Source organism: Anneissia japonica, unplaced genomic scaffold (genome assembly GCF_011630105.1).
Source record: "Anneissia japonica isolate Jap-2015-1 unplaced genomic scaffold, ASM1163010v1 scaffold287833_len2544123_cov190, whole genome shotgun sequence".
NCBI lineage: Eukaryota > Metazoa > Echinodermata > Crinoidea > Comatulida > Comatulidae > Anneissia > Anneissia japonica.
This window is the reverse complement of record NW_022757233.1, coordinates 2,171,371-2,182,708: the sequence shown is the minus strand read 5'-3', so window position 1 is coordinate 2,182,708 and position 11,338 is coordinate 2,171,371. Positions and strand designations below refer to the sequence as shown.

Here is an 11,338-nt window from a genome sequence, read left to right as displayed (position 1 = left end):
TATTATTATTATTATTATTATTATTATTATTATTATTATTATTATTATTATTATTATTATTATTATTATTATTTTATTTAGCCATCATTTGAAAAGTGATATCTGGCCATCTCATAGGTGCAATGTCTTCAATGTTGTGTCTTCTTACCCTATTTACATACCATACTTTACCTATTTAAGTTAAAACTGTCTCCTTCTAAACCATATTTACATGTGTGCATCCAACTGTTGTCCCGCCACAATTGCATTCATACCAACAAACGGTTACTAGTTACACCAGTTTTTTTTTGTTCCCCCCCCCCCAAACTTCTGATTCCTTCTTGGTAACAGATTTCCATTAATTTTTTTAATACCATTTCTTTCTTATACTTTTTCGTTTTCTTTACGTTTCTTTTCATTTCTTTTCTGTCTTATCTTATTCCTTTCTTTTCCTTTCTTTTCCTTTCTTTTTCTTTTCATTTCGTTTTCTGTCTAATCTTTCCTTTATTTTTCTTTCGTTTTCTTTATTTTCTTTCTTTTCGTTTACTTTATATTCTTTTCTTTCTTTTCGTTTACTTTATATTCTTTTCTTTCTTTTCTTTTTCTTTTCATTTCTTTTCTTTCCCTTTCGTTTTCTTTCTATTCATTCCTTACCATTTTTTGTCTTTCTTCTCTTTTTCCTTTTCCCCCCTTTTTCTTTCTTTTCAATTCTGTTCATGTCCTTCTTTCTTTTGTTTATCTTTCATTTTCTTTCTTTTTAATTCTGTTCATGTCCTTCTTTCCTTTGTTTACCTTTCATTTTCTTTCTTTTCAATTCTGTTCATTTCATTTCCTTTTTTTTCTTTCATGTTCTTTCTCTTTACTTTACCTTTCTTTTCCTTTCCTTTTTTTTTCTTCCTTTCATTTTTTTCTCGCCTTTCTTTTCTTTTTATTCTTCTTTTTTTTCTTTCTTACTTTTCTTTTCCTTTCGTTTTCATTCTATTTTTCCTTTCTTTCTTTCTTTTCATTTTATTTCATTGTCTTACATTCTATGGCCTTTCCTCCTACAGTTGTACTTTCTTTCATAGCCATAGCTTTCATTGGAATGCAAGTGTGTGGCGGAATCAATAAATGCACTATACGTTCTTTGGATTGATTGAATGGAGTTGAATAACTGGTGCAGTTGACTTGCTTTCCAATCCCTGGCAGCCGTGGCAATTTGCCGACAAGAGGTCCGACGAAGCAGGCCCGTATCCGGGGGGTGGGGGGTTTATGGTTCGGGAGAACCCCTTTTTCTAGCAAACCCCCTTCTTTTTTGGCGAAACCCCCTCTTTAAATTTCCCAAATAAGTCCTCTAACCCAACTATGCACTGCAGACCACCCAGACACAGCGGTTTTTCAAACATATCTGCTTTTATAGCATCATTTAGACCCATAAAACACAAAAATCCTCTTGCTATGGGGTTTCACCTACCCCACCAGGGCTTCGACTGTGGACCTCACGCCCAGAAACACCCCCCCCCCACCTTGGAAGAACCTGGCTACGGGCCTGCGAAGCCTCCCCCAGGGTCCTGTGTTCAATTCCTCTCAGTGCTGGAGGTAATTTTCTCACGACCAAAACATCTACAAGGACCTAAACCTCATTGAGATTAGTTTGTGTAAAGTATCGTGTGTGTGTGTGTTTGTTTGTCTTGCGCAATGCCGGGTTGTCACCTAAAAGTAGGGCAGTGATAATTCGGGCCGCAATAAAATCTCTTTATTAATAAAAGTTTTTTATGCTTAGCGCCACCAAGTTTATATTCAATTCCATTAGTCTTGAGTATAATCTTTGACTGTTCACTCGACGTCTAGAAGAACGCCTACGGCCGTAAGAAGACGCGAAATTTGTATGTAAAAAAATCTAAGTTGGTATTTGCGAGAGTGGATTGTATACAACATGGTGATGGATGTGCCTGGGATAAATAATATCAGCTTTGTTTGTTCTAAATAATAATATGGGATTTTATATATGCGTACATCATTTGCTATGGCGAATGTTAAAGTTGCAGTACGAGTCCGACCTTTGAGTAAAAAGTAAGTGTTGAAAATACCTGGTGAGGAACCTACTTAGTAACTTACTTACTTTCATTGATTGCAAATCAATGGTTGTGATGTATGCCTAGGCCTAGGCCTAGTCACGACCTGCTTACTAACTAACTGTATATAGGGCCTAGGCCTACCCCGATATATATATATACTGTCTCTTATACACATCTAGATGTGTATAAGAGACAGGCTTATGGATTTTAAGTCAAAATAGTAAAAACATAAAATCAACATTTATTTAAACGACGAATGATCCCGTCCGAGAAATCTACAATGATTCGAGCTTGAAAAAGATTTTACACACCACTCTCATTCCATTTTTTTTTTTTTTTTTTTAATTTTTTTTATAGTGGTCTGGTTGGGTTTGTATTTTGTGTTCATTAAGACTCAAGAGCTGCTAATGTTTTTATTCATTCTGTGATGTTAATTGTCAGCAATCCATTCATCACACCTCCATCCAAGTTTACCTTGTCATATTATTAGATAGTGGGTACAGAAAGTTTTGAAATTAGTTTGTGTTGAGGCAGGGAGTTGTTATCTTATGGTTAAGGTAGAGAAGTGAGAAGTTCACAGGGAAAGGTTTTAAATCAGACCGTGACAATGACAGAGAGATGTATGGTGACCATAATAGTTTAAATATTTCTAAGTACAAAGTAATAAGAATAGGCTTGAAGCCAGTTTTACACTAAACACATTTTTTATTTGTGCAAATCGAAAGCTTTGGTTCATGCACATGTGCATTCAAATTTCTATCAAAGTTTTTCGCTTCAGCGAACTCAGTAGTTCAAACTGTTTCTGCATTTTGGGAAGCGAAGTATTGCGCAACCAATCAGGAAGCGAACCAACTCTTTTGATTTGTGAGAATAAATTGTAAAACCGGCTTCAATCCTATTTCTGTAAATGTGAGTTTATCATGTCCGGCTATAATTATTCCCTGTTTAACGTTCTGATACTTAAGTTTAGTAATTAATACTGTAGTAGCTTTCTCTCCAGGTATTGGGTAAAAAAAAATGATCTGTGATCGTAGTAGTAACCGCAAACACTATTTTTCCATAAGAACTGTCTAGGCCTAATTGATTTAAAATTATTTAATTGAATTAAAGAATTGTGCCTTGGGCAAACAAAGGCTATCCTGAGGCCTTCCCCATGAGGGTTAAGGTTATTATTATTATTATTATTATTATTATTATTTAATATTATTTTTATTTGTTGTTAAGATTACCTACTGTTAATATCTCTCTTTATATACTGTCATAAGCATTTTTATATGGATACTGGCGCATTATAAATGTACACTATTATTTTTTTGAATAAATTCACTGACGTCAAACCCATTCTCTGTTCATTATCAAATGCTGATCAATCTAAACAATCAAATAGTAGTATCTCAGGCTGTTTACAATTGCTCTCTAGATCCCGTCCGGGTTTTGGGTGGCCTTTGACCCCACACACTTATGCTCCCACTTGGGACATCATCCCTTCCCTGCTTCTGGCGGTTCCAGGTTCCACCATTGGAACCAGCCAAGTCTACAATACATTTCCAATTCTTATCTCAACCCACCACAAATTTACCGAAACTTTGATAGCTAAACTATTAGACTAGCAGTTCATGAACAAAAAAGTGCAAAACTTGATGCATAAGTTACTAAAAAATTACAATTTTGTTTAAAATGTTTTTTTTTTAGAGTAAAAAAAAATGAGTATTTGGAAAAAAAAAAAAAAAAAAAAAAACATGCAAATTGGCAAATTGACTTTCAGTTTCTTGAAAAATATAGAGAATATTATAATTAATTTAATAAAAGCAATTATTGACCAATTATTCGCTGATATTACAGAGAGGAAGAGACAGGATCATCATTTATTTTGGATGTTAGTGAAAACGTGCTAAGCATAGTCAATTTGAAGGTAAGATATTTTATTATTTTTATATTAAAAAAAAAATAATAATTATGTATCGTCTAATTATTTAAATATACTTCTAAATTTAATTTCATATGTATCGTTCCCATCTCAGTCAATTAGCTAAGCTTTATCTTTATAAATGATTGCAAAATACTACATTCTATTTCTTTTATTATCCCTCATCCATGGCTTGCTGGTATTCTTCTGTTATTTTAATAGTTATTGTTTAACTTAAGGTTAAATGTCTGTGGCATCCTGATTGGCTTCTATCCCTGCCTCTTACATGTATCGGGTTGTTTTTTTTTAATGATATAGTCAACTCTGCCAATACCGACCACCCAGAAAACCGGATTTCACGCAAAACCGGTCGTTTTTTAAAGTCCCAAAATCATTCCTATTCTTACTGTATTAAAATACTTTCTGAAAACCGGATCTCCCAATTCCAAATTCTTAAGTCCGGAACAATAAAATTACCTTCAGAAAACCGGACGGCCAGTTTAAAACGATGATTTATTGACGAAATATGTTAAATAAATCATCAGAGACACATCGACTGACTCCAAATAACGACTATCAATCACAGAACAACACCACGTGTACGATCGTTAGTGTTGATCGTATGACACGCCGGTAGCGCATTAATTAATTAATTGCAATAAGCCTAGATTTCATTTGTTTAATAAACTGATAAAACAAAGTTCATGAGTGTGTTTTCTTTATTAAGGAACGTATCCTTTTCTCACATTTTGCATTCATTCTCACGCTAAGGCAAACCAAGCGGTCCCAACATTAGGCTATCGATTTCATAAAAACAATTGCACATACCTCTGACTGTTTTCTATTGGCTGACGCAGTTTAGGGGGCGCTGCATAACTTAGCACTTATTTTTAGCATTCAGTGACCCACCAAGGTTATGCCAGCGGCGTCGAAAACCAATTAAGCGTGCAACCACGTTGAAGTGAAGCAGGTTATGGCGATCGAACAAAAAATAACACTGACACTTATTATAAATTACGATACACATTAAGTTGATTTGTGTAAATTTTTATTGATAATAGACTTCGACACAAAAAAATAGGTACGTACAACATAAGTAATGTAAAAATATAGTAAAACATGAATTTTAAATGACGTTCTCAGGTCAGTAGGCCTACACAGTACATGATGCAGTGTGGTGTACCTATCTGCTGTACCTTGCTAGGCCTAGGCTTATTATCGACTCAAGGTCGGGGAACCAAGGTAGGTTAAAACATGACATTCTCTAAACCGGTCCGTCCGGAAAACCAGTCAAAGTGGACGGTCCGAAGAGTGGTCGGTATTGGGAGAGTTGACTGTATACAAGTGAATAAAGATTTAAGAGATTATTTTCACCTTAAGATACTGTAAATTTCAAAATTAGGAGTTGTAATAAAATTTACAATTTTAAGGTCTTAATTATAATTTTGTAACAAATTATTGTATTGTAGTATTCAGGGATATTATGAATTTTTGTTATATTTCCTTTAATTAATTTTAGATAAATATTTATTGCTTTTGTCAGATGGGAGAGATTTTTGACCATGAACTGTAAACTCATTGTTTTGTCAATAAATCATGTTCTCAATTGAGTGAAAAAAATCATTCTACATTTTGTTAGGTTGAGGGACCTGCTACTGATGGTGATCGTCATCGCCAACGTGTCAGACATTTTACATTTGATTTTTGTTATTTATCACCTTAGAAGAAGTCCAAGGGTTCTCTCCAAGAAAAAATTCACATTACCTACAGCAAATTTTTGGTGTAAACTACGAGAAATAAAAAACAATTGGTGGATAAACCTCGAAGCGAAGACTCAGCTGTATGCAGATACTAGTAGCTACAAGGAGTTTTACAAAACACTGAAGGCAGTGGGCCTACGCATCTCTTCATACCAGATTCATCTCTTCATACCAGACTCAAAGTCTTTGTATAGTGCTGACGGCTTCTTGCCTATGAGTTTACACCTACCTCGGCCTCACATGTTTAGTGTCAGTTCCTCAAATAAAATATACTCAAATGAGAGTTTGGATTAAGGAACATTTTTTTATCCATCTGTATTTGTCACATTTAGTTTAGTTTGTGGTGCTACACTTTAGCTTCTGGCAGCGGTGGTGTAATTTCTTCTACAATGTATAGGTGGAAAGTTTTGGAACGGCCACTTGCTTGAGAGTTCACACCCACCTCGGCTTCAGGTATAGTGCCCCGGAGTATGCAATATAAGACCTGTCTCTTATACACATCTAGATGTGTATAAGAGACAGGGCCTACACAGTACATGATGCAGTGTGGTGTACCTATCTGCTGTACCTTGCTAGGCCTAGGCTTATTATTGACTCAAGGTCGGGGAACCAAGGTAGGTTAAAACATGACGTTCTCTAAACTGGTCCGTCCGGAAAACCAGTCAAAGTGGACGGTCCGAAGGGTGGTCGGTATTGGGAGAGTTGACTGTATACAAGTAAATAAAGATTTAAGAGATTATTTACACCTTAAGTACTGTAAATTTCAAAATTAGGAGTTGTAATAAAATTTACAATTTTAAGGTCTTAATTATAATTTTGTAACAAATTATTGTATTGTAGTATTCAGGGATATTATGAATTTTTGTTATATTTCCTTTAATTAATTTTAGATAAATATTTATTGCTTTTGTCAGATGGGAGAGATTTTTGACCATGAACTGTAAACTCATTGTTTTGTCAATAAATCATGTTCTCAATTGAGTGAAAAAAATCATTCTACATTTTGTTAGGTTGAGGGACCTGCTACTGATGGTGATCGTCATCGCCAACGTGTCAGACATTTTACATTTGATTTTTGTTATTTATCAGCGGACAAATCTCGGCCGGATTATGCCTCGCAAGAACTGGTGAGTGATCAAGACTTTGTTTTTACAGGCTTTAATAATTTCTGGTTGCTAAACACGTATCCCAGACCGCTACTCAAAAATTCCATAATTAAATGCAAGCGTGCTACACGTTATCGTTATTTAGTTATTACTAAATATCTGTATCTAGATTTTGGTGAAGGGTAAGGATGATAGACGGGAATGATTGCAAACTGTGTTTTACAGTATAACAAGGATACAAGAAGTCACTATTGATCCCTCGTGAAATTCCATGGCTGAATATGACTGTGAATATACTGTAACAAAATGCATTGGAATCACTGAGCTAATTTTGTTGTCATACTTTACTTTTATTTTTTGATCATTGTTTCTTAAAAATTCATCTGTAATGACATGTACTTGTAAGACATAATCTACTACTTCCCTGCACTACATGCAATGATGCATTATTATTTTAAATGGTAATTGTATCATCTCTCACAAGTTCTCATCATTGTTTCATTGATCCTTGATATATCGTACCATACCTGTAATACTAGCAATTCCTACTTTTGTTTCTTTGTCTGATCTATATTTTTATTTATTTTATTTAATTATAACTATATCATGGGGAATTAAGGTATTTTCCATGTGATGCCAACCCAAAACTCTGGGATTAAAAAAATTGGACAGATATTTTAACCACCAAAACTGTGGACACTTTGTACATTAAATCGGTCCATTCCTAGAGTATGGTATTGAACAATGCTCTTTAAACTGATCTTGTTCAGAGCATCATAAAGTTCTAACAAAGGCTGTCTCAATATAAAGACATTTTCCCAACTTGCCATTGTATACATGGTTCATAGATGTTCATTGTTAATAACATCACACAATTTTATTGTAATACATTTTTTAGCTACTGGCAATACAAAATTTTTAGTAATGATAGTTGTATTGGACAAAGGTATCCTTGATATAAAACTGAACAAAGACATAATCTAACTACTTCCACGCACTATACTGTATGCAATAATGCATATTAATTTATATTTTAAGTAGTATTGTTATATCCGTCCCAACTTCTCTCATCGTTTCATTGATCATCGATATGTACTGTATGCCTAGGCTTACTATAAGTTTGCGCTTTTGATTTTTGTCTGATCCATATTTTAATTATTAATTTATTTATCATAACATTTTAGATTAAAGAAAAATACAACAAAAGCCCTCTAAGGATAACAAAAATTGTGGAATACTGTTCAAGGATACAATTCAAAAAAGAACAAACATTAGCAAAAAAAAAAAGACTAAAATTAAGCAAGACACAAGCAAGATTAAAACAACATTTTACATAGTATACTGTACATACAAATGTAGATATTAATGAAATTTCATAAGAGCAGTAATAGTAAAAAAAAAACCCCCTTGAAGTATAAAGTATTAATGTAACTTCAGTATTCAAATACTGTAAATAAATATGAAACAACGAACAATGTGTTTAAAAGGTATAAAAACAAGTTATAAATATCAACAAAATAGAGTTTATTGTTCACAAAAGCTATGATGGATGTCACTAAAAAAATGTGAATTATTTTGGTATTAAGAGTGAATCTTTACTAATGATGCTTTCGGAATGTGGAATTTTGCATCGATATTGCTGTGTGATCAACTGGGATCATACAATTTACTATATTCTGATCAATCCAGATGTAAGTTATTAAGGCAATTAACATGGTGGTTGTCAAACCAGTACCTTGTCGGGGTGAAAGACATACTGGGTTAAAGCGGGTATGGTGATTAGCAAAAGACATGCTGGGTAACTGAAAGCATGCTCAGTAACTGAAGGCATGCTGGGTAGGAATAGACACTGACCAACTTGGTAGCAGGATTACTGCTGGGTTTGAGTTTTTGACCATATAGCTACCCTGATTGCCAGAAATTATTTTTTTTTACGTGAGAAGAGACACTACTCTAGGTATAGAAAAATCTGCAATAAATATTTCTAAATTCATATTTCGTATTTAAATAAAGTTAAGTAGCGGCAGTTTGGCGCAGCGGTTGAGGTTTGGGCTTTCAAGCGTAAGGTGGGGGTTTTGGGTCTCCGCTTTGCAGATTCGCTTGTGTCCTTGGGTAAGGCACTTTAGCTACACAGCTTCAGTCCACCCAGCTGTCAATGGGTACTAGCAAACTGCTGGGGACTAACCTGCGATGGACTAGTGTCTCATCCAGGGGGAGTACAACTCTCATCCGCTTCACACTACAGAAAGTGGGGATAAGCTCCAGCCCTATGAGCCCCAGTGGCTTGGAAAGGATTTAGTAGTAGTTAGAAATAAAGGTAAAATAATAGGTGATAAATAAGATCTCTCCATTCTGTAATCTTTTAACCACAAATTTCTGAACTGAATAAGACCATGTAAAAAGTCTCTTTCATTATTCCTTCAATTTCAATGAAGAAAAAGTTCCAAGTTAGAATTTGTAATGGGTTAATAATCCATGATAACCTTTAGAAGTAGAAAGCTGTTTCTGAATCCAGGTTAGTTTAAAATGCTATCGATATATTCTCTCCCTATTGATTAAATGGGAACATGGTAAGCTGTAGAAGTTGATTACAATTTATTGAATAGGTTTTCAAATTAGTAATCATCTAGAGAATGTTATTCTTGGGCGTCAGTTAACAAGTCCAATCTTGCGTAAGATGTACAGTAGAAACCAGACTATCAAATTTTCATTGACAAAAAACTGTTGTATGTGATGATGTGATGTCATCGTGACCATATTAAGTCATGTCACATATTTTTGTTACATAAAACTTGATAGTCTAATTAGGGCTTTACATTGGTTACAAATAAGAAAATTTTGAATGCCAATCATGTGCAGGTTACAAAAGAAAACCTCAACAGCCAAAATTGTGGCCGGTACCAGTGACAAAATGTAGAAACACACCTCAAAGGCAAGTTCAGGAAATGTTAACTCAATAAGATTACATTAATAGCTTGTCATTTCTAGATCTCCTTTGTCCAGTAAAGTAAATAAATACACAATTATAAATACGTCTTTGGTTAAGCAATTTCCCCACTGTCTACTAGTAATCATTGTCCTAAATTGATCTCTGCTTTATTGGCATCCCTATCTTTAGATCTTTTGTGTGGATGCAGGTCTCTAGGGTATTGATTTGTACCGGTACACTGGAGGGAGGATAATAATACTGCACGAGTAAATACGGCAGCGGAACTGATATTCTTATTGCCCCGATAGAATTGATTTCTAGGGGTTTTTGAATAAGATGGCACCTGCCAATGTAGATTTTGACAAAACGCCATCGGATTTCATATTCAGTTCTTGAGAATGAAAATGGGCAACTTTAATTTCAAAGGCACTTTTGCATTGGATTAATTTAACAGAAATTAAAAATATTTGATTAAGTGTCAATGGTGTACAACAATATTTTTGTAAATTTAGCAAGTGCCAGTAAGTGTAATGTTTACAAATCTCCTGTAAGTCATGGTGTCTCCCTGAAAATAACACACCACCTGCAAATTCACAATATTTCCATGGTTTTAATAGGTGAGTATAAATTTTGGGAAGTCTGTGACAATTATTAGGTACAGTATCACCATGTACAGCAAAATGTAATTAAAAAATGTTGAGAAAGCTCATATAAAAACAGATCTTCCGGTTGTGGATGCTTCCAATTTTGGACTCCCTTAATAGGTTAAAATCTAAATTCAGTTGTTTGATTGTTTATTGCACTGACCATTGATATACGAGTTAAATTATTGACTACAGTACTTGATTCTAGAATGAAATAGATTGGTTTCAAGTTGAGAGTACAATATCAGTTCATTTAGTTGTACTGGAGATTTAATATACAGTAACTCATATTAGTGATCTATCACTTCTGTAATATTACAACTGGTATACCATTCCACAAACTATAATCTATATAATTCCATCAATAGTTACCATGTAGATGTTATTAAATCCATCACAGATTTAAATGTGCTTTGTTATTATTCTTAACTTATTTTTTTAATAGGAAACTTAAATCTACTCTTTCTTAGACAACCAATGTTGTAGATCAAATTCCAGGCATATGGTTGGTATACTTAATTTCAAATTTCTACCTTTTGCTTTTATTCATTCAGGCGTTATGCTTTAGAAAATTTGCTGTCGAAAGTCTTTAATAAATTGTGTCATGCATCATGCCTGACTCTTGGCCAGACGTTTTTCATACAGGTTTGAGTGGAGTTGAATAGCTTGGTGGTTATGATTCTTTCCTTCCAATCCCATGGTCCTGGATTAATTTTCTATCATCACAAAATGGCAATAGGATTTTCTTTCATCACCAAAACAATGCACTTTCTAAGCATCATCATAAACTTATTGTACGTAGAGCAATTTGTCTCTGAAGGGATTGCCACTTTAATAATATGATTAAGTATACTACAGTATCATTGGCCTTTGTGCCTAAAATAAATAATAAATAGTAATAATAATTTCTTAATATCATCTATAAACTACTGCAAGGAATTTATACTTGTATTTTAC

At 34.0% G+C, this 11,338-nt stretch overlaps 1 protein-coding gene across 2 annotated transcripts; it reads left to right on the top strand.

Moving 5' to 3' along the window:
* Positions 1-1,724: 1,724 nt before the first annotated feature.
* LOC117124596 (kinesin-like protein KIF16B) lies at positions 1,725-7,355 on the top strand. Of its 2 annotated transcripts, none has more exons than XM_033270890.1 (3): positions 1,725-2,031; positions 3,879-3,948; positions 6,713-7,355. In XM_033270890.1, the coding sequence occupies exons 1-3, from the start codon at positions 1,967-1,969 to the stop codon at positions 6,992-6,994; spliced, it is 417 nt and encodes a 138-aa protein (XP_033126781.1). In that variant the 5' UTR covers positions 1,725-1,966; the 3' UTR covers positions 6,995-7,355. The 2 variants fall into 2 exon arrangements, 1 of the variants encoding a protein (XP_033126781.1); XR_004447995.1 differs by lacking the exon at positions 6,713-7,355 and adding an exon at positions 5,582-5,659 and having other exon boundaries at positions 1,742-2,031.
* The last annotated feature ends 3,983 nt before the right edge of the window (positions 7,356-11,338 follow it).

Bases quoted from the DNA above. Each gene is read 5' to 3' on its own strand.
- LOC117124596 (XM_033270890.1), top strand. From the start codon at position 1,967: ATGCGTACATCATTTGCTATGGCGAATGTTAAAGTTGCAGTACGAGTC. The intron at 2,032-3,878 runs GTAAGTGTTGAA...CTGATATTACAG, and splicing joins GTCCGACCTTTGAGTAAAAA to AGAGGAAGAGACAGGATCAT. The intron at 3,949-6,712 runs GTAAGATATTTT...ACATTTTGTTAG, and splicing joins TAAGCATAGTCAATTTGAAG to GTTGAGGGACCTGCTACTGA.